General features: G+C 37.2%; 1 protein-coding gene across 1 annotated transcript in view; it reads left to right on the forward strand.

Annotated features, from left to right (window-relative positions):
• Positions 1-24,459, forward strand: part of spock1 (SPARC (osteonectin), cwcv and kazal like domains proteoglycan 1) — a 148,380-nt gene that overhangs the window by 107,496 nt on the left and 16,425 nt on the right. The window contains exons 6-8 of the mRNA XM_087799349.1: positions 1,923-2,040; positions 23,926-24,045; positions 24,210-24,431. Of these exons, the coding sequence (XP_087655475.1) occupies positions 1,923-2,040; positions 23,926-24,045; positions 24,210-24,431 (460 nt within the window). The remainder of the gene's footprint in view (positions 1-1,922; positions 2,041-23,925; positions 24,046-24,209; positions 24,432-24,459) is intronic.

Raw genomic sequence — 24,459 nt, forward strand, 5'->3', positions numbered from 1 at the left:
ATACTTTATTAATCCCTCTCCTAAAACGATCTATAACTGGATGTGTGGTAAACAGGGACGGGCAAGCGTGGCGTTCCTTTTGTCAACACGTTTTATTAGCCGCCATTAGCGGCGCCGTCAACGGGGACCGCGAGCGAAACGATGCATTTCAATGGTGACGGCGGACGACGAGGTCGTCCAGAACAACTGTCAGCTTGTTTACACGACATCTCTCCTCCGAAAACTGAACGTTTCCATCATCCGCGAGACACATTTACATAAGCTATCTCTGCCTTCATTATGGAAGTTATACTGTAATGGGATTTTCCTCAAACTAGTCAAACTAATTCCTCACCTTTCACTTATAGAAAATGAAAATTTACACAGTTAAATTTGCATTTTGAAGAAGCCCATCTTGTCTTTGGCGTCACATCAGTGCTGCCCTGAATAACAAATCACCGGAGTATCTGACGGAGTATCTGTGAAGTCACGCTCAACAATGAAAGTCATGAAGGCCATGTTTAAGGTCAGAGGTCGGGTCCATATATCCACCTCACGATAACCACAGTTAACTCGTCTATAGTTCGTGTTTGACTCGTTTTAAGTGAGTAAACTTGACTAGAGTCACAGACTAATGTTTTTTTCAGACACAATTATTTAATAGAACAGATATTATTATTAATACTTTTTGTCGCGTACATGGTTGTATAAGCTAATGAGTACTACATGTTTTTATTCTCCAGTACCACTAGAGTATCTGAATCGTGGTAGAAATAAGAATTAGAGTTGAAGTTTGGTACAGGACTAAACTTTTAGTAGAAAATGTACTTTGTATTCTGACTTGGGAACATCTCCAATGGGGTTCTTGCTTAAAAGCTTAATGGTCTCCGGTAAATATATATATATATATATATATATATATATTTATTTTTTTATTAATTGGAGAAGTAACTCTTCATAGACTATTATCCTTGAGGAAGTTAATACAGAAGAAAAATGTTTCAATTTTATTAAAATATTGTTTTTACGCTTAAGGGACTTTAAGAGATTGTTTGCCTTGTGATGAGAAAATATTTGGAATTTGGATTTTTTCTTGGATTGAAGGTTAACTTTTGCTTCAACTGTATTACATTGTTTTAACTTTCAGTCTACAGGATATGAATATTTCCATTTTTACTGGTACTTTTTAAACGTTTACGAGCCCTAAACCATTTTAATGTTGGTATTATAGTCACAGACTGACATTTAGATAAAAAGAGTAAAACATTGTTGAGTTTTTTCACTTGTTTGTGATATCACAGGGGTCAAGGTGACCCGAACGCCCGAATACAAATGTGTTTGTGGTATTCCTTGTGTCATTTCAGGGTCAAGGTGACTCGAACACCCGAAAACAAATGTGTTTGTAGTATCCCTTGTGTTATCTCAGGGTCAAGGTGATCCGAACGCCCCCAAAAAAATGTGTTTGTGGTATCCCTTTTGTTATTTCAGGGTCGAAGTGACCTGTTCGCCCGAAAACAAATGTGATTGTGGTATCCCTTGTGTTGTCTCAGGGTCAAGATGAACAAACTCCCTGGCTTCCATAAATACATATGCAGTAGTGGAGTTCATTCACCTGGATCCAAAGGCAACACAAGGGATACCACAAACACATTTGTTTTTTAAGGTCTTTGGTGTCACCTTGACCCTGAGATAACACAAATTTTGAGCCAACACATAGTGGAGTGAATTTTTAGTGGAAACCTTAAGTCAATCCGGTCTAAAATCACACTGAACCAATAATAATATATCATTGAATATCATTTGAAACTTGTTTATTTTGTTTACATATTGTCTAGTTGTGACCCAAATAAAATACAGATTTCTGTTGTTGTGGTATAAATAGATGTATGTATGGATAGACTTTATTATGTAATAATATTGTAATGAATCAAATCTGTTTTCAGTGCAAGTTGGATTTCCAAAGTTGCCTCTCGGGAAAAAGGATTTCGGTGAAGTGCGACGGACTCTGTCCCTGCTTGGCTGGTCCTGATCCCGTCAAACCACACAAGGCTGGCAGAACCAGTGAGTATTCATCATCCCATGTTTTGAATCGCTTTGTCGGCTTTAAATGGTTTCCCGGGTGATGAATCGGCGGCTGGTATGGAGGGGTGTTGAACGCCAACGGTGACTTGTCAAAAAAAGCTACAATTATCGTGATAAATGTGATATAATTGGAGAGTATTCCCTGAAAATTACCTGCTGACTCTGTCCTCCCGTCTCTTTCCCTCGCCGCCTCGACATCACCTTTGTACCCACAGACCAGCGACAGACTAAGTGTGTCCCGTCTGCCTTTTCTAAATGGCTTTTTATCCAATCGCTGCCGAGATTGTGAAGGTGAAATTCAATCTAAAAGACAGCGGTGAAGAACGATGGTTATTGTCGCGGACTGTACGGCTTTATAGTTTTTTTTTACTCTTTTGCCATGTGGATCACGTACTGAGCTCTCAGAGGTATTTCGTTATCGTTCTGTAAGTACGGAGAATCTGTAATGATTCCTGTGTTAATCGGCCCCATTAGGTAGGAAATGAACTGAGTCTGCTTTTTAATGGCAGCTTTCATTATCACTCTCTTGTAACTTTACTCCTGATTAGGATTTCTTTTCAACACATTATATATATGTCGTCAATAAAACTTTGGTTATCGCTCCTGATGATAATCTATCAAATCTCTATACTTGGGAAAATGATGTCACAACAACACTTATAATCCATGCGTTTGTGTCGTTTAGACTATTGTTACAGTTTATTTTCATGTCTAAACCAGAAGGATGTGTCTCGCCTGCAGTTCATACTAAACTCTGCAGCCAGAATTCTGAGCCGCTCTAGTAGAAGAACTCACATTTCTCCTTCAAACTCTTCACTGGCTGCCAGTTTCTTTCAGGATCAGTTTACAATTCTGGTTCTTACCGACTAAGCTTTGTGTTTGATGATCTACTGACTCCTTCAAGAAACATGTGTGTTTGATGATCTACTGACTCCTTCAAGAAACATGTGTGTTTGATGATCTACTGACTCCTTCAAGAAACATGTGTGTTTGATGATCTACTGACTCCTTCAAGAAACATCTGTGTTTGATGATCTACTGACTCCTTTAAGAAACATCTGTGTTTGATGATCTACTGACTCCTTCAAGAAACATCTGTGTTTGATGATCTACTGACTCCTTCAAGAAACATCTTTGTTTGATGATCTACTGACTCCTTCAAGAAACATCTGTGTTTGATGATCTACTGACTCCTTCAAGAAACATGTGTGTTTGATGATCTACTGACTCCTTCAAGAAACATCTGTGTTTGATGATCTACTGACTCCTTCAAGAAACATCTGTGTTTGATGATCTACTGACTCCTTCAAGAAACATCTGTGTTTGATGATCTACTGACTCCTTCAAGAAACATGTGTGATTGATGATCTACTGACTCCTTCAAGAAACATCTGTGTTTGATGATCTACTGACTCCTTCAAGAAACATCTGTGTTTGATGATCTACTGACTCCTTCAAGAAACATCTGTGTTTGATGATCTACTGACTCCTTCAAGAAACATCTGTTTTTGATGATCTACTGACTCCTTCAAGAAACATCTCAAGACACTTTTATTTGAGCTTTTCCTTGATTCTCTGAGACTCTTGTGTTTGTCTCAGTATTATCTTGATCTTTTAAGTATATATTTTATTGAGTATTGTTTTGATTGTTTAAGCGCTTTGTGACCCTGGTCTAGAAAACCGCTCTACAAATATGACTTACTTACTATTGAAACAGGACTGATAGGAAATGTACATGCGGCTGATTTCAAACCCGACTCTGAGGTTGTGTCGTTGAATCTTCTCTGACCGACTCTCACTTTGAAACTGTTCTGCCAGGGTTCGCGATCATATCAGCCTTTTTTTTCTTTTTTTTCCCCGTCCTGGGTGTGTATCTTCTCCCCGACGTGATAAAATCTCTCATTAGATCAACAACACAAAATTGTAACAGATGGAGTTGGCAGAAGGTGAGGAAGGTGTGAATGTGCGCACGCCGGCGTGTGTGTGTCAGATTGTGTTGCGATGATAAGAGTCTAGGATTGCAGCAGCTGTGTGTGATCGCGTCTCCTGCCTCCACCGAGGGAGTCATATCAGGTTTGAAGATTCACCGGCGTGTGAATATGTTTATTCTGCTCTCGTCTGTTAATTGCATCGGGCGCTGTGGACAAATATTATGTAGATGTCGATGATTTTTGCACTTGAAAAAGGTTTGAATATTGCATTAGAGCGAAGCCACGGACTTGAATGTTGAGGGAATTTATTCTTATCTTGCTGTACCTAAATTGAATAAAACTTATAATAGGCAGGGTTGAGAGTAACAGGTTATTAAGGTAAGGTAAGGTAAGGTAAAACTTTATTGATCCCTCAGGAGGTCTCCTTTGGGAAATTGTTTAAGTAATTATTAAGTAACTAGGTTAGTAACTAGTGCTGTAACTGATAACTGAAACGGTGACATTACTTCATAATCCATTGTAAATTCAAACAGTGTTGGATGATTTTCTTTATTTTTTACAAGAGGCTATTTTTATTTATACACGATAATAAGTAAGTAAGTAAGTAATATTTATTTATATAGCGCTTTTCGAGACCAGGGTCACAAAGCGCTTAAACAATCAAAACAATACTCAAAAAAGTATATACTTTAAAGATCAAGATAATACTGAGAACAACACAGGAGTTCGAGAAATTCAAGGAAAAGCCTGAACAAATAGAAACGTCTTAAGATGTTTCTTAAAGGAGTCAGTAGATCATCAAGAGCAAAGAGAGAGAAGATCGTTCCAAAGCTTAGGAGCAACAGCCTGAAAAGATTTCTCTCCTCTGGTCCTGACCGTGTTCAGGAACCATCAGTAGATTCTGATCCACAGACCTCAGAGCCCGAGCTGGGGTGTAAGGCTGGATCAGATCAGTGATGTAAGGATAAAGTGATGTAATAAATAGAAAGACATTTGTTATAACCTTTTTTTTGTTAATAAACATAAATGCTGAATGAGTTAAACTGGAGGAAACACGACCTCTGTTTACTTTCTTGGCTCCTCTTTTACATCAAGGATGCGTTCAATGACAATAGGATTGCTATGGTGCGTTCAAGAACGTAACGTATTTTTAATATAAACGTGAGTATGGAGGTTTATCAGTGCCATAAGAATATTGAATGGTTGAATTTAACATTTAAAATATGGTACCCTTGAAAATAGTTTTTTGTATTATTGAATTCAATTATTTGTAAAAGGTTGAATTTGTTTGTATTGGATTTTTTTAAATTAAATAATTGAAATTTAAATATTAATATTAAATAATATACAAGATTTTTAATTCGTAGCCTTTCAAATTCAAAATTAAAAAATGTGAAGCTTTTAAATGAAACATAAATGCTAACAGCTACCAGACCAAACCAATAGAGCGACGAGCTACTTGATCAAACCTTCAGCCAATCATGCGACGCATTAATGATCAGGTGACAACACACTGATATACTTCCATACGTTAACTAAACACTGTCTCACTTCAATAAAAAAAACCTTTAGAATTGTTTTATTTTCAATATATTTATTTTATTGAACACTTTTACTTGTGTATTGTAAGTTTTATACAGTCAATTTTTTTTTAATGAGTTTAAATTAATGGTACTAGTAAACAAAATTAAAAAGGTGACATTTGTACTAGTTTAAGTTTTAATGAGAAAGAAAAAAGGCACATATCAGTATCTGCAACCGTCATTTATTTATATTTATTTTGTTTATTTCATGTATTGTTCTCATATTTTGTCTAAATTGATTAATCACTTTCAAATGTATCTTTATCTCTTACTTACCAAAAAGTCACTCTTCCTAGTAACTAGTTACTTTGAGAGTAACTGAGTAACTCACCGTACAGGAATAATGATGAATATTAATCTAATAATTGATTCTTGAAGGGTTTGAAAAGCAAACACTTGATGGATTTATCGTCTCTTCATGTTTGGTTGGACGAGCGTCGGCAGGTAATGGATCAGACGTCAGGAGAGGAGGCGGAAAAACCAAAGTATGACAGATATCGTCTGAAACAAGCTGCACGTCTCTGACCAGGAACACGGCGAAAGGTCGATCTACATGCAAACGACACGTGTAGGATGTGAGCTGGATGTGGCATCGCCTTCTGAAGGACGTGGCTGTTTATCTCCACGTATTGATCGACGGTTCTTTCTCCGCCGAGGGTCGAGCACTGAATGAAATTCTTTTTTTTAATGATCCGAGGAATTCATTTAAGCCTCAGATTGAGAACGACTTTAGTCTCTTGGTTTTCTCTCGAACTGATGCAGCAGGAACTCCGATCAACTTCCTGCTTAGCCAGTTAAGCTAATTCTGACATTATTTGTAATAACAAAAAAGGCCTCGGGGCCCCTAGACTGAATTTATTCCGCATCTTTTGGCAGTTCAAGTATCTTTTTAGACTGAACATTATTAACAATATTCAAATATATATATATTTTTAAATTGTATCTCATTCATTCATTCATTTTCTATCGCTTTAACCCCTGATGGGGGTCGCAGGGAGACTGGAGTGTATCCCAGTATCATAGGGCGAGAGGCAGGGGACACCCTGGACAGGACACCAGTCTGTCTCAGGACACACAAAGACAGACAACTATTCACACACACACTCATACCTACAGACAATATCCCCAAGTTCTCTTAATTGTGTCTCAATATCTAAAAAATATTTTGTGTTTGAACCCAGAGTTCTTCCAGATAATTACTATTATGTGTATATCATAATTTCTATAAAGTACACCTGAATATAATTAACTAAACATACTAATAAAAATATGTTTCACGTAAAAATACTACACTTGTCTATAAGCCTGATGTGTGATTGTTGCATAGAGATATTTACACAGAAAGTCTTTATTAAATACTTGTATTAAACGTTTAATTGCTTTGAAGAAATGTCTCTTTTTAACACAGCAGTAAAACTGCTAGATAAAACTTCTGGCGCTTTTTGATATCTTCTTGAATTTTGTCAGTTTTTACGCTGCCGTCTCCAAAGTACCATCGATTAACTGATGCCGACTACGTGTAATTCTTTCTTTTCCCTTCTTCGACATCGATCACCTTTAACTACATCGTATGCTTTTATTTGTGTGTTTTGCGTCACTAGGATGTGTTGCATGATGAAGTTGACCAGGAGTGTGTATTGACAAGAATCTGGCGATACGATACGTGTCACGATACAAGGGCGACGATACGATATTAAGGCGATGTATTTCGATAACTGCCTTCATTTCTTTCAAAACCTAAATATGTCTGCCTAGATCGCTGCCCCGGTCGACTGTATCCTCTTGTCCTCAGTCCTCAGAGGACTAATAACAAAAATGCTTTGAAATGCTTTTGATGCAGTGCTGTTGAATATCGACCCAGTATTGTGTTAAGAAATATAGCGATATGTAGCTGTATTAGTATTTTCGAACAGCCCTAAAATTGACTATTAAAAACAAGGTGATACTTTTGTTTTTTTCTTCTCGTTTTTTAAAGGTGTTTACATCAGCATTTAGTTTGTTACCTTCTTGAAAAGTATGGTCTTTTATGCGTATTACTTCTTCTACCCTTCGGTACAACACTTCACTAGAGCGCCTCCTGTGGACAAACCTGTAATAATGGTTGTCGTATAAGTCGCAAGATTCAAAGCCGCCTATAGTCCGTAAATTCCTGTAACGAAAAGCAGATTTTCTAAGATGAAATATCCTCCTTCAGTTTCTACCATAATGTCGCAGCATCATCGAACTGACGTCCAGCCTGATCGTCCTCTGAAGGCCAGTCATGACGGATGACTTTGTGTGTCAAGGTGAACCTCTACCTGCCTCTGCTGCGTCGTTACCTTCTCTTGCATTCGCCCCGAAAACTGAACCATCAAGATTTTGATGAAAACACAATTTAATTTTCGTTCCTGTATTTTGCAAAAACAAGAAGCAGCTGCTCCTGGACTCTGATCAAATCCATCTTCCCTCACAGAAGCCTCCTTAAACCCTCCCCGGGGTGTTGTTGTTGGAAGACATATGTGACCAAATGTGTCGGATTATCTCATAATTAAAGGTTAATTGCGTCTCTTTAATTGCACAGGTTCTGTAATCTTCGCTTTAATGATCAATTAAACTCCCTCCTAATGAACACACGGAGCACTTGTTCGGGGAATTCATCTGTTTGTGTTCTCGTCACAAAATGTCAAACATGGAGACTTTGATCTCACTTCCACACCGAAGGAACGTACGTACGGATCGTAATTCCGTCTTTTTTTAACGCCTCCCTGGAGACTTTAGTTTTATCTATTGATTTATTTTCGTTCGATGCTAACTTTTCGACCCTAAAAAACCTCAAACACATACTTTGAATAATAAAACTGGTGTGTATTATTTTCTGATTTGACTTGTTAAGTGTAATCATAGGTATAATAACTATATAATAATGAAAATGTAATATTGTCTGCCACTCACATTTCTAACTTTTACTTCATTTAATTAACTTTTTAATGGCTTTTTACCATTTTCTGTCTTGCCCTTTACTGCTCATTATAGTCGACGCTCACTGTGATGACATGATTTGATTTAAATTACCTTCTTTAGTCTTGTTTCTTTGGCCAGAAACAATTTTATTTCTCCACATGTGGCAGAAACAATCTCTCTGACTGGGAATGTTATTTCCATAGCAAAATAAATCCATTCAAAGGTTTATAACTTCAAAGGTTACTTGGGATTTACCAGCACAGTCGTGTCGTCCAATATAAAACATAATAAACTGGGTTTGATTACTTGTTTAAGTTTAATTTAAGCTCTTCTTTCATAGAGAAAATAAATAAATACATATTTTAGTCATAACACAGAGTCTTTAAACTAACCTAGAGGATGTTTCCATAGATTTTCAAAATTGTTAAGTTCATGAACTTCATCAAGATACGAGCAGATCCCGACATCTTCTTCTTACATGAATCCCATAATTCTTTCAGTATGTTGTCAGCATCTCAGATCTGGCTCTGGATCACAAGTAACAATCTCAGGAGTGTTTGTCTTAACCAATTAAGCTTCGGTGTTTAATATTATTTTCATCCGCTCGACACGTTATGCTTACTCGCTCTTTCAGTTTGCCAGAAAACTCTCATCCCTCGCCTCGTCCGTCGAGCCCAGCTGACAGTATGCAAGCAGTGAGATCGACCCGAAAATGAACCGCTAAACAAATCGTAAAAATGTTTAGATATCGTCTGAATTCTTTGTGCTAAAATTGCTGCAGCCAGTCCTTTAGATTTCGTCAAGTCATCCCACTTTTGATGCAATATATCGCACTTTTTAACCTTGAATCATGACTTCAAGAGGAGAGAAATCTTTTCAGGCTGTTGCTCCTAAGCTTTGGAACGATCTTCCTCTCTTTGCGCTTGATGGATCTACTGACTCCTTTAAGAAACATCTTAAGACGTTTCTATTTGTTCAGGCTTTTCCTTGAATTTCTCGAACTCCTGTGTTGTTCTCAGTATTATCTTGATCTTTAAAGTATGTACTTTTTTGAGTATTGTTTTGATTGTTTAAGCGCTTTGTGACCCTGGTCTCGAAAAGCGCTATATAAATAAATATTACTTACTTACTTACTTACTTCAAGATTAAATACACGTAGAGTAAATGTTGGCAGTAAGTGCCGATAAAAACGATATAACGGTGCTATACGGTACCGTAACTAACCTTAAACATTTAATTACATTTAACTTCATCCAAATCTCTGCAGGTTTAAACGGTGGCGCATTATCAGAAGATTCAATTCCAGACCGCATTACTCTGTTTTTAAAAGTTTAATGCCGTCCAGGGTGGAATGATAAAATATGAAACCGCACGTTGGCTGCATCTCCACGTCGGGCGTTCAAACGATCTCCATCTGTCTCCAGGTGGAAAGAGAAACTGTGTATTACTGATCAGTATCAAAGCCAAACCTAAGTCACCGCGGCTGAAATTGTTCTGGGAGTCTGATGGCGAGGAGGAGAAAAATCAAACATTCTGTTGTATCTTTTAATGAATCTGACCTTCACCATTCCTTCTATATCCCATTTCCTTGTCGCACTTCATTTCAGCCCCGCAACCTTGTTAAGAAGAATCACCTCATTCCACAAAGTCTTTTACCTTTCAACCTGATCCTATCGCTTCATTTTTCTCCACGTCTGAAGGTGATCGCCGCCTTCCTTCCGCTCACTCCACGCGGCACCTCCCTGTCATTTGAGCGACCGAGTCATTTATAAGTCATAAAAGAGAGTGACACGGCATGAAAGTTCCACCGGTTGAAGGTCTTTTGACCTCAGAGGGATTTTACCGCTCGTTTCTCCCCATGTGTGTCGACACCTTTGTGACTCGTCGAAAGTTAAGACAAGACTTTATGTTTAGCACTTCAATGCTATCCTTAGCATTTCAGTCCAACACCCGCCAGATCCCAACAGTTGATTATGCTCGACCTCCTAGAAGCAGCTTTTCTGCCAAGACGGTACAAAAGACGTTCTTGGTGGTGATGAACCCTTCATTTGTTCACTTGAGTACTTGACCGATAGTTTGGACTTTTTCTAGAAAAACTGGCCATCATCAAAAATATCATGATGTTCTATTCTATGTTAATCTTTGTATCCTTTGTGTTGTTATTTTTCTTTGATCTATGTTCTTTATCTTTAAGGTAAGGTAAGTTAAGGTAAAACGTTATTGATGACTCAGGAGGTCTCCTTCGGGAAATTGTTTTTTTCCAATAGCCACAGTAAATACAGCAATTTTTCATAAAAAATAAATAAAAGAAAATAAGAACACGAACAAAGAGAAATACAGAGAAAGAACAAGATGATATAATCTAAGTCTAAGATAAAGATAAAGAACATAGATCAAAGAAAAATAACAAAGACGAAGGATACAAAGACTAACATAGAACAGAACATCCAGATACTTTCACTCCACTCCTGCCCCGAACTCAGAAACTTTAGTCTTAGATTGTATCATCTTGTTCTTTCTCTTTATTTCTCTTTGTTCTTGTTCATATTTTATATGAAAAATTGCTGTATTGCTGTGTCTAATTGGAAAAAAAACAATTTCCCAAAGGAGACCTCTTGAGGGATCAATAAAGTTCTACCTACCTACCTACCATCATGTAGTCCAGGGTCACCAACACAGTTTCAGGGGCACCATGGTACCCTAAGAGACCATGACCATCTTTTGCATCATGGTCTCATCTACCCTCGAACCCAATACGTACAACTATTTCCTCTGAGAATGCTTCATGGCAGTGGTCCCTCACAGAAAGAAAAAAAAATGGTGTTGTATTTATTTTTACTGCGTAAAAGGTTTTTCATCTAGAAATAAATAAAAACTCTCCGAAATAACATCGGCGAGTGACTCTTGACTTGTGAAAAAGAGTAAAACATGAACTCTAGAAACAAAACTTTTGTTTCAGAGCCTCTTTCCACATAAATAATGCGTAAACACAAACTCACACATTGGCACAAAGTCTCTGAAAGTTTCATAGACACACACATAAACAACAACATCGTCGGCATACAATCAAACAAAAATACATCATCGGGTTGTGTCCAGTCCAGAGCTCTTGCTTTTATGGTGAGATGTTTATTTCATGCACTTTTTATTGCAGGTCATGCTTTTGTACTTTTTTCTTGTTGGTCCATGAATATAACCCTTACATTTAACCAGTCACTGTACAAAAAAGTTTGGGTCCCCCTGCTTTAATGGATAATATACCCAATTTTATATTATATTTGGATGAATATAATACTGGAAAAAATAAATGTATTACTATGGTGTATTATGTCTTATGTATTATGTATCATGTCTTAACAAGAAGGAGCTGTCTCGTCTGCAGTTGATTCAGAACTCTGCAGCGAGAATTCTGACCCGCTCTAGTAGAAGAACTCACATTTCTCCGATCCTTAAAACTCTTCACTGGCTTCCAGTTTCTTTCAGGATCAACTTTAAAATTCTGGTTCTTACTTTCAGAGCTATTCATGGTCAGGCTCCTCCTTACATCACTGATCTGATCCAGCCTTACACCCCAGCTCGGGCTCTGAGGTCTGTGGATCAGAATCTACTTATGGTTCCACGCACACGGTTCAGGACCAGAGGAGAGAAATCTTTTCAGGCTGTTGCTCCTAAGCTTTGGAACGATCTTCCTCTCTCTTTGCACTTGATGGATCTACTGACTCCTTTAAGAAACATCTTAAGACGTTTCTATTTGTTCAGGCTTTTCCTTGAATTTCTCGAACTCCTGTGTTGTTCTCAGTATTATCTTGATCTTTAAAGTATGTACTTTTTTGAGTATTGTTTTGATTGTTTAAGCGCTTTGTGACCCTGGTCTCGAAAAGCGCTATATAAATAAATATTACTTACTTACTTACTTACTTACTATTACTGTGGAAACACGTTCAAAGCATACTGTTCTAAACTTTCATAAGCACCGGTGCCATTTCAGAATTCCCGGCTCAGCAGGGGTGTCAAAATAAAAACAAAACCACATCCATCCACAGCAGGGACACTGAACCTCTTACTGTCTTATCCATCGGTCAAAAGTTCCACATTCAGGAAACCTATTTACTGATGAATTCATGATAGGCTGAAAAATCTGGGCTATTTTTTTACACGTACTAGCAAGTACCTTCAACTGAAAAATCACTATGATTGATACGTGACATTCTTTACAATTCTAACAATAGAAATCGTAAGAGGAAAATGGTTTCAACTGGTATTATACTGACTCACCATTACTAGCTCGAGTGTTATGTCATCTCAAAAAAACGTTTGATATTTGAAGAAATCCTACGTGATAAGTGTTCAGGTTGGAGTCGAGCTTTACCTCTCTGGTGGAGTTCCAGAATAAAAATATCAGGATTATGATAAATCCCCTTCAGTATCTGCCTTTATCTCTCATAAGCTTCTTGATGTATTGTGAGAGTGAAAGATGTGATGGAGAAAATGTAGCCCCTCAGGCTCTTCGCGCCGTCCTGGGTTTCCAAATCCGTGGATGCTAACGTCACTTAGCGCCTTGTCTTTAGGCTTCAGGAAGTGAGATTTGTTAACCACGTGAGTCTAAATCAAAGAGAAGGAAGAAATTCTGTCGGATTTTCCTAACTTCTCTTTTTTTTGTAGTAGTACTCAAACTTTGCTGTAAAAGTATGTTTAGTTAACTTAATGAAACTTTTGGATAAATTAAGTTCTATATTTCTGTCTTTAGAGACTAATGTCCGATTTGAACAGGATAAGTATTACCTTATGTGTGCGAATGCGCCATGTCTGTGATTTGTAATATAATAATTCAAATGCCCGACTGTTATTCGCCAAACACAGACGTCGGGTGATAAAACTAATCCTGTGTGAATCTGAATGTTTGTGTTTGTAATTCTGAATGCCGCATATATGCCGCTGTAACGGACTTCTAGGCACTCGCCATTGTGTTAATATTTACTTCCGCTGTTTTTATTTGGAAGGGGTTGAAAAGGAAGTAGATCGAGTTTGTTATTGTCGGGGGTGTGTTCCACATCATGAAAGTAAAGAAGACGTGCGCGCAGCACAGCTACAAACTAAGTTACAGCCTTGTGGTTTCACACAAGAATAGTAAGAAAGTAAGTAAGTAATATTTATTTATATAGCGCTTTTCGAGACCAGGGTCACAAAGCGCTTTAACAATCAAAACAATACTCAAAACAGTACATACTTCAAAGATCAAGACAACACCGAGAACAACACAGGAGTTCGAGAAATTCAAGGAAAAGCCTGAACAAATAGAAACGTCTTAAGATGTTTCTTAAAGGAGTCAGTAGATCCATCAAGTGCAAAGAGAGAGAAGATTGTTCCAAAGCTTAGGAGCAACAGCCTGAAAAGATTTCTCTCCTCTGGTCCTGAGCCGTGTGCGTGGAACCATAAGTAGATTCTGATCCACAGACCTCAGAGCCCGAGCTGGGGTGTAAGGCTGGATCAGATCAGTGATGTAAGGAGGAGCCTGACCATGAATAGCTCTGAAAGTAAGAACCAGAATTTTAAAGTTGATCCTGAAAGAAACTGGAAGCCAGTGAAGAGTTTTAAGGATCGGAGAAATGTGAGTTCTTCTACTAGAGCGGGTCAGAATTCTCGCTGCAGAGTTCTGAATCAACTGCAGACGAGACGATCCTTCTTGTTAAGACATGAAAACAAACTGTTACAATAGTCCAGACGAGAAGAAACAAACGCATGGATTACAAGCTCCAGATCATGTTGTGACAACATTTTCCTAAGTTTAGAGATTTTTCTCAGTTGAAGGAAACAGTTTCCACACTCGGTTACACTACTGTAACAGTGTCTCTTCTGTAAGAATAATGTTGGGGCACATTTATGTGCAGGGCAGCGCTCTCACTGTTGAGCGTCTGCACAAGTTAAGAACATAAAGAAAATAAACAGTTGTCAACTTTATCTTCTCTTAACGAAGAACGCTTGGTTACACTAACTTTCTCTTTCAGTAGTTTTTAGATCTGTATCTAAGGTAAGGTAAGGTAAAAGGTAAGGTAAAACTTTATTGATCCCTCAGGAGGTCTCCTTCGGGAAATTGTTTTTTACCAATAGCCAGCAATTTTTCATAAACAATAAAAAAATAATAATACATAAAAAATAAAATAAGAAGAAGAACATAAAGAGGAAGAACAGGATGACACAATCTAAGTCTAAAGATAAAGACAAAGAACATAGGTCAAAGAAAAACAACAAAGACAAAGGATACAAAGACTAACATAGAACAGAACATCATTATACTTTCACTCCACTCCTGCCCCCGAACTCAGAATTGTACAATTTAATAGCCCGAGGAATGAATGAGTCCCTGAGTCTATTTGTTTTGCACCTGGGTAGGAGCATTCGTGCTTCATCTGCTTCTCTGCTCACTGATGACAGTGTTCAGAGGATGACTGTCATCATCATGATGGACAGTAGTTTGTTCAATGATCTCCTCTCAGCAACTGTCACCAGTGAGTCCAGCTTCATTCCAACCACAGAACCAGCCCTCCTGATCAACCTGTCCAACCTGTTGACACTCCTCTTGGACACATTCCCACCCCAACACACCACAGCATAGAACATAACACTGGCCACCACAGACTGGTAGAACATGCAGAGGAGCTTCTTGCAGATGTTAAATGATCGAAGCCTCCTCAGAAAGTACAGTCTACCCTGAACCTTCTTATATACATGGTCTGTGTTGCAGGACCAGTCCAGTTTACTGTCCATCCACACACCGAGGTACTTATAGTTGTCCACTATCTCCACCTCGTGACATTACCAATCTCTAGGTAATGTCAGTAAACATTTTACAGACGTCACTTATCCCGTGTGAATGCACTTAAAGTAACGCAGAGGAGGTAATTTACAAAACACCAGGGTCCCCAGGTAATACTTATCCCGTGAAAATAGGGTTTAAGAGTCCTGGCAAAGCTATTGGCAAGTCTGTGACAGTGGCAAAAGATTTGCTTTCATTGGGGGTGCTCTTTAAAAATGGCGAACCTTGATACAGATTCAGTCGAACTTTGTTGCCTTATTGATCAGCACTTTCAATATAGTCCTCAGCCTCTTGTGCAGGAGTCTGGAGAGAGAAAATCCCTCACCCTGGACGTCCACTGTCAGATTATATTCAGCTAATTGGTATTTAATTATGGATGTTCATTGAGTGGTCGATTTAGTTTGTCTTTTTTAATATCTTTCAGGTTGTTTCCTGGTGCAGGCACAAGTGTCAGAAACTCATTAGGTTACCAGTGTTTGTTCTTCATCCGCACATTCAGCAATCATTGATTAGAAAAGACGATTCTCAGACTAATGAAGATTAGATGAGACTTCAATGATGTCTTTTGAATGTCTATTCACTGAAGGAAAGAAGTTAGAGGCGGGAATCAAGGAAGCAATTTCCTGACATCACTCCAGTCTGATGTTTGACCGGCAGCACCGATCAATAGCTTGTTGTGCAACTCAAGTGTCTGCAGGCGACGCAACTTTTTTTGTCTTGAAGGAAGATTCAAGTTCAAAACAACCTGTAGTTCGTGAGGCAGCTTGTAATTCCTGTTCTGAAATCAAGTGGAACTCAAGAGGCCATCGCGGTTCTGGTTCCAATTGTCGTCTGAAGTCGTAGCTTGAAGGCGTTTGCTCGTCTGCAGATGAATCATCCTAAAATAAACATGTTAATCTAGAACGAAACACTGTTGATTGACACTTAAAAATGTTGTTTAATCTGTGGAAAGTAGGGAAAAATCGAGATGGGGGTATATCGTGATATTCTTTTTCCACAATACTCAATACTTTTCTTTGGATTGCAAATCATATTTTATGTGCTACCATAGTTTTATGGTTTATCGTTCAATAAAGTGTTGTAAAATTTATAAAATTAATGCATTTTTTATTTACAATTAACATGCACATATGCACACTGTCTTTTAATGTGTTGCAATTAATCGGAAAGATGGCAGCAGTCATTACACCCTCCGTAGCTAATTGAAATCCCACGGTGACTGAGGACTAGAGGATACAGTTGAGAAAGTTCAGATTAAATTAAAGTAGTACGACCTTGTTAAGAGTCATGCGGTTTATGAATCCTGTAACACTTTTAGGAAAGTAATAGTACAGTAAATACTACAAATATATCCTTGTTACTACAGTATTGCAATATATCGTATTGTTACCACTGTACTGTGGTATGTTGACACAACCCAATTGCATTTGAATCTGTATCGACTCATTAAACACACCAAGATGGTATTTATAAGAGTGAAAAACTACTTTAAAACTACTTTTAAACTATGTATGACCTCATCTAGGCCTCCCATAATGCATCACTGCTTCCTTTTTTTACCTCAATAATGGGTTGAATGAATGTCAGGTAGTCGCGTTTCACTTCTAAGAGCAAAGCCAAGTCCTTCCTGGCGTCGTCCGTCACTGCCTTATTCATTTATGAAGTTATTTTAAGCCTCTTGATCAGGTTACCTTCAGACGTATTGACTCATTGGTCTGCGCAAATCCAGTTAAGCAGCAACTGTGCAATCTGTGTACCCGCTAATAAAAAGACTTTGATGCGATTTGTGCGTCTGACAACTTTAATTCCTCGTGACAGGCGCAGGTTCAGGTGTAGGAAAGTTTTCCTGTGGCTGCGTTCTGATGCAACGACAGCCCTTGTAGCTCAGGTGGCATGTCTGGCTCGTCTCGAGTGATTTGATTCATAGCCAAAGGAACAGATAAGAGGATTCCACCGAGGACTATTGAGAGCTCAAGTGCAAACTCCCCCCCCAAAAAAAAACTCTGAAATGGAGAGAGTGAGAGTAAGAGGTGGCGATAAGAGGGCGATGGCGGGATTGAAGAGAGAAACAGAAACACTGGACATCTTGAGGAGTTGGAAGGATTAGAAGGACAGAGATGGGAAGCTGAGCAATCGTCAGAGATTGGAAAAGATAGTGGAGTCGGGTTCATCGAAACGGTGCTCGGGTCTGATTGGTCGACTGATGTCAGAAAAATTGACCAAAGTTGAACAAGTAATCCAAGTATGAGAGCAATTCACACAAGTTTTTCAAAGTGTGGCTCACACAGCATAGAGGGGGGGGGCGTGGTATTACCAGTGTGTGTTGGCAAGAATATGACGATATGATACATATCACGATACAGGGTGAGCAATGGGATATATAGTGATACTGTAGTAACGTGTCTATATTTGTAGTATTGTTGAGTACTTGACTCTGGTGTTCTGATAGTGTAGCAACAAGTATATATGTGTATTATTGTCCAGTACTTGACTCTGGTGTTGTGATAGTGTAGTAACAAGTATATATGTGTAGTATTGTCCAGTACTTGACTCTGGTGTTGTGATAGTGTAGTAACAAGTATATACAGGTATGTGTAGTATTGTCAAGTACTTGACTCTGGTGTTGTGATAGTGTAGAGACAAATATATATGTGTAGCATTGTCAAGTACTTGACTCTAGTGTTGTGGTAGTGTAGTAACAAGTATATATGTATAGTATTGTCTAGTACTTGACTCTGGTGTTGTGATAGTGTAGTAACAAGTATATATGCGTAGTATTGTCCAGTACTTGACTCTGGTGTTGTGATAGTGTAGTAACAAGTATATATGTGTAGTATTGTCCAGTACTTGACTCTGGTGTTGTGATAGTGTAGTAACAAGTATATATGTGTAGTATTGTCCAGTACTTGACTCTGGTGATGTGATAGTGTAGTAACAAGTATATATATGTAGTATTGTCCAGTACTTGACTCTGGTGTTGTGATAGTGTAGTAACAAGTATATATGTGTAGTATTGTCCAGTACTTGGCTCTGGTGATGTGATAGTGTAGTAACAAGTATATATGTGTAGTATTGTACAGTACTTGACTCTGGTGTTGTGATAGTGTAGTAACAAGTATATATGTGTAGTATTGTGGAGTACTTGACTCTTGACAAAGTCGTAGCTGCTTTCATTTGTTTTCAAACCAAAATATGTCCAAACATCACCTTCAGAAGCTGCTGGAGACACTGTATCCTCTCGTCCTCAGTTTTGTCGGAATCTCACAAAAAAAACGAAAACTGCTTAAATATTTGCATTTTAATCGTAAAAAGAAACATTATTTTACAAATACTTTATAAAAATACAAACCACAAAAGACTTTAAAAATGAAATAGTATTTGAAAGTTTTAATAAGAATCGATTGATTGCTGTTAAAATATTGGTTCAGTATCGTGTGTCGATATTTAGTCACAACGCCTCATGTTTTTCATTACATCTTCAGTGAAGAAAAGGAAAAAGTTAGAAAACCGCAAAAAAAACCTACAGATGCCCTGAAGTCAAAGTGTTTTTCTGTACTTAGAAAGACAGAGGATTTAGCTCCGTCGAGATAACTGTGGAAACGTTATCTCTCCGGTCCTTGAGGTTTATTGGACTCACACAATAACACACAAGCTTCCACACACTGACCACCTCCAGACCTCGGAGGTAATAACACCCAGATGCCGGCAGATAAATGTTATTTCCAGCCTCTCCGTTACCATCCATCGTGTCGGTGTTGCGCCGTAACATGGTCTCGCCGCCGATCCATAAACTACACACAGGAACAATAAGGAGAGAAGATTGACGGCTTCAACCCCCGGAGAGAGGACCAGGCGTGAGGTTTTCTCGATATGAAATCGTGTTTGGAGAACGACCGATCGCGCCGACGCTGACGGAAACATCAGTCTTGTGTTGTTAGTATTTGATCAGCGACAGTCGTGAGGGCGGGTTGTTAAAAAAAATCATCCAAGTCCTGCAGGACATTATTTTAAGGTTGTCCTCTCGGTGACTGTGGGACATGTATCTTCTTGGTTTGTTGGTTTGTTTGCTTGTTTCACAGCCATCTTGTCTGTTGACACATCTGTGATGTTTGCAGTCGAGATCGTAGAGATAGAGAAGGAGCAGAGAAAGAATCCGTCCCTATTGTTTCAGAACATTTTTACACTTTATTTAAACTTTGTGTTTCAGAACATTTTTACACTTTATTTAAACTTTATGTTTCAGAACATTTTTACACTTTATTTAAACTTTGTGTTTCAGAACATTTTTAAACTTTATTTAAACTTTGTGTTTCAGAACATTTTTACACTTTATTTAAACTTTGTGTTTCAGAACATTTTTACACTTTATTTAAACTTTGTGTTTCAGAACATTTTTACACTTTATTTAAACTTTGTGTTTCAGAACATTTTTACACTTTATTTAAACTTTGTGTTTCAGAACATTTTTACACTTTATTTAAACTTTGTGTTTCAGAACCTTTTTACACTTTATTTAAACTTTGTGTTTCAGAACATTTTTACACTTTATTTAAACTTTGTGTTTCAGAACCTTTTAAAACTTTATGTTTCAGAACCTTTTTAAACTTTATTTAAACCTTATGTTTCAGAACCTTTTTAAACTTTATTTAAACTTTATGTTTCAGAACATTTTAAAACTTTATTTAAACCTTATGTTTCAGAACCTTTTAAAATTTTATTTAAACTTTATGTTTCAGAACATTTTAAAACTTTATTTAAACTTTATGTTTCAGAACATTTTAAAACTTTATTTAAACTTTATGTTTCAGAACCTTTTTAAACTTTATTTAAACTTTATGTTTCAGAACATTTTAAAACTTTATTTAAACTTTATGTTTCAGAACCTTTTTAAACTTTATTTAAACTTTATGTTTCAGAACCTTTTTAAACTTTATTTAAACCTTATGTTTCAGAACATTTTTACACTTTATTTAAACTTTGTGTTTCAGAACATTTTAAAACTTTATTTAAACTTTATGTTTCAGAACATTTTAAAACTTTATTTAAACCTTATGTTTCAGAACATTTTTACACTTTATTTAAACTTTGTGTTTCAGAACATTTTAAAACTTTATTTAAACCTTATGTTTCAGAACCTTTTTAAACTTTTTTTAAAATTCATGTTTCAGAACCTTTTTAAACTTTATTTAAACTTTGTGTTTCAGAACCTTTTTAAACTTTATTTAAACTTTGTGTTTCAGAACCTTTTGAAACTTTATTTAAACTTTGTGTTTCAGAATCTTTTTTAAATGTATTTAAACTTTGTGTTTCAGAACCTTTTGAAACTTTATTTAAACTTTATGTTTTTAAAGTGTCTTCATTGATGTCCTTGTAGTTAACAAGGTTTTTGTGTTTTGTTTATGTTGTCGCCCATTGTGTTAGTTCTTATATTTGTATTGTCAATTGTACAATTCTAATTTTAATAATGTTTTTGGACCATTACCTTAAATTCCTTGTCTATGGTTTTGTTAATTAGAGGTACTTCATCCTGTAGATATTTGGAGTTTTTTCCACGTATCAAAACCCCAATACTTTACTAATAAGGAAGGTCTTGAGGACACGTGTCACCTATGAAAATATTAGTACCTTTGCCCAGTAGGTTATGTAATTCAAGGTATTTAATAGGGGTGTTTTTATGTGTTAAGTATTGATATAACAATATATCGCAATGTTTTTACCCGATACTGTTTCGATATATAAAATAGGACTGTATCCATATAGAAAAATATAAACATGTATGTATATATACGTCACAGTACAGATTGGAATCCAGTAGGATCTGTAATCCTACAAGTACAGATCAGTATTCCAATCTATACTTGGAATTCCGATCTGTACTATTAAAGACTGGAATCCTGCTACTGAACTGGGATCTAAATATTTATATGGGTTAGAGTTTGATTACATCAAAATAACAAAATAACATTTTAATGTTATCTGAATTTCTCCTATTAGAATTGGGGATTGTCCTGGTAGTATTCCCATTTGTCCTAGTACAGTTTGGAGTAGAATTCCAATCTCTCCTAGTAGAGATTGGAATTCACTAGTAGAATCTAGAATCCTACTAGTACAGATTGGAATTACAATATTCAGATCTCAGTTCTGTACTAGTAGGATTCTTATCTGTACTTTGACACACACACCCATGTGTATATATGTATATATATGTATATAAAATATAAAAGACAGGCCTTCAAAGGTTTATTTAAAAATGAACTCTCAGATATTCACAGCGTTTATTCATTTGTGTGCTGCAATTGAACCTCTGGCCACTAGTTGGCAACATCCGTCATTTCCTCCGTGACAAAGTAACAACAAAACTGGTGAAATGACGAAAAAGAAGCAACAGCTTTTAAATACTGAATATTACATCCAGGTTGTTAATGGACTTCATTGTTCACATAAGTTTAACTTGTTTGTTAATATTTTAAGAAGCACTTTCCTACAAACACTTGTACATTTGATTAGATAAAGTATTTGATCATGTCTTTGTTGTAAAAGCCAGAAAAAGTTCTTTAAAAGAAAGTATTTATCGTTGATCCTACAGTATCACAATATATCGTATCATCACACATGATTGTATCGCCATGTTCTTGACAATACAATACGCTAGTATTTAACATGTTCACAAATGAAACCATAAATTATAAACAGATTTAATTTCTAGTTTTCAAAGGGTATTGTTAATGGATTAAGGAACAAATGATTTTAAATGTTGCTTCTCCTGTTGATGTTGCTTCATAAATGAATTAATCTTTTTTTTCTTCATTACTATGTGTTTAAGTAGGTTTAACTGTATTATATCATATAAATAAATATAGATGTCAATAATATGAGGGTTTTTAATTGAGTGAGGATTATACTTATTATTTACTATCATTTAAAGTATTTAATCCATCATTAAGGGTCTATTGTTTACACAGAGTTGTATATCATCACCTGCCTCGTCCTGTGACTCAATAAAATCCTGGATATTTTCCGCCGACAGACTCGCCGTGAGACGGACTAAGATTCTTGTTTTCTGGCAACATTATTAAGCCTTCAGAAGAAGCTGAGTCGAGGGGAAAATATGTCAATCACGCCGAGGTGGAGAAAGAGAAAGCCGGCGAGAGATTGACAAGCAGAGCGGCAGAGGGAGACAGCGGAGGCCGAGGTCGGCATGAATTAGAGTCAGACCCTGTCAGTCGTCAGCAGCCAAAACAAGCAGAGATTTGTAAAAAAGCTCCGTCAGAGACTCGTCTTCGTACCTTTTAATGAGGCGAGTGTTTCTTTTCACGGCAGCGATGAGGACAACAGAAGTGTTTTCTATCGACTTCTGTACGTCTGACGACTTTACTTTATAACCTGAAGTTCTTACTCGAGCAACACATTAGTTTTCGATGGTTTTAACTAGTTTAACGCATGAAAGTATTGACGCCTACATTTGTTCGTTGATGCATTTAAAGTTTAGCTAAAGTGTTGATCTAAGTGTAAACCTACCTCCAAGGGACTTGTTGTATAAAGTGGGGCGTGATTACAGGAGTGAAGCCATTATGACGTCATAATGGACTCTCGTAACCTCTCGTTCGTCCAGATTTCAGGAGACTTTTACATTAAATGACCTAAAAAGTTAATTTAGACACACTTGGAAAATAATCAGATGTTCACATCATACCTAATAATATCTATTATGAATATTTAAATTGTTGTAAATTGTTAAATTATGTGATCTGTGAGCCTTTTTTTAAATTATTTTAGCTTTTTATTGTTAAAAAAAATCTTCTTTTTTTTTATCCTATCAAAAATGCAGTATCAAATATCATCGTTATGCAGTTTAAAGTATTTTGACAAACGTGTATAGTTTCAGATGTAACTTTAAATTCTGCCAAAAGTGTTTATTAAAGATTCTGTTTTGTTCTGTCACAATATTTAAAAAAAGAAAGAACACCATCATGTTAATGCCCTGGTATATACTGGCAAAAAAGCTTTAATTTGTTGTTATTATTATCATTATTTTAACATTTCTCAAGTTGAGATTGAAACTGAATATTTGTAAGTGACAAAAGCCGACGTTGAAAGTGTTTAAACAAAGAACATAGACTTAGACTTAGACTTAGACTTAGACTTAGACTTAGACTTAGACTTAGACTTAGACTTAGACTGCACTTTATTGATCCCTTTGCGATGACACTCTCAGGGAAATTTCTGTTTTCCAGTAGTATAGAAGGAATAGAGAAAAAAACAAAACAGCACACAGAAGAAAGATAGTATTAAATAACAACAACAGTAACTGAATATAACGATAGTATAAATAAAATAAACTAAACAAAGTGACTTTACGTTATTCATATATTAACACTTGTGAACATTTAGCAGAAGAAGATTGAAATGAAAGGTTTGAGTTTTTGGATTTTGCTTTCTTATCGCGATTAATCAGGGAAATCATGCGATTAATCTTGATGAAACATTTTTAATTGCCGCCCAGTACTTGTAACTATGACTGTCATCACGTGAACAGATGGAACCGTTGGAGTGTGTTTTTGAAGGTAACAGTAGATCTTCTCTGCTTCACGTCCAGCCTGCGCCGACAAGGATCTCCACGGTCTGGCTGCCAGACTGAAGGACTGGTTCGGAGTTCTTCACCTCGACGCCAACAGAGACCTCAAATCTTCTGACAGCGCCGACGCCTCCGCCGGACGTGAGTATCTCTCTCTCTCTCGTCTCGCCGTCTCTCGACCCCGCGGTGATGTCGGCGCCGACCTCCTGACCTTCTCCGCTCGACGACGACCTCCTGATCTGGACGCCGGTCTCGCGAGAATCCGCGACATAAAGTATCACTTTGACTTTCTCTCCTCCCTCCAGATTTCGACACCAGCATCCTGCCCATCTGTAAAGACTCCCTCGGGTGGATGTTCAACAAGCTGGACATGAACTTCGACCTCCTGCTGGACCAGTCGGAGCTGAGCGCCATCTACCTGGACAAGTACGAGCTGTGCATGAAGCCGCTGTTCAACTCCTGCGACTCCTTCAAGGACGGGAAGCTGTCCAACAACGAGTGGTGCTACTGCTTCCAGAAACCTGAGGGTCAGTCCCGACTATCCATGAGAACTTG

This window comes from Callionymus lyra, chromosome 9 (assembly GCF_982586985.1).
Source record: "Callionymus lyra chromosome 9, fCalLyr1.hap1.1, whole genome shotgun sequence".
Taxonomy (NCBI): Eukaryota; Metazoa; Chordata; class Actinopteri; order Syngnathiformes; family Callionymidae; genus Callionymus; species Callionymus lyra.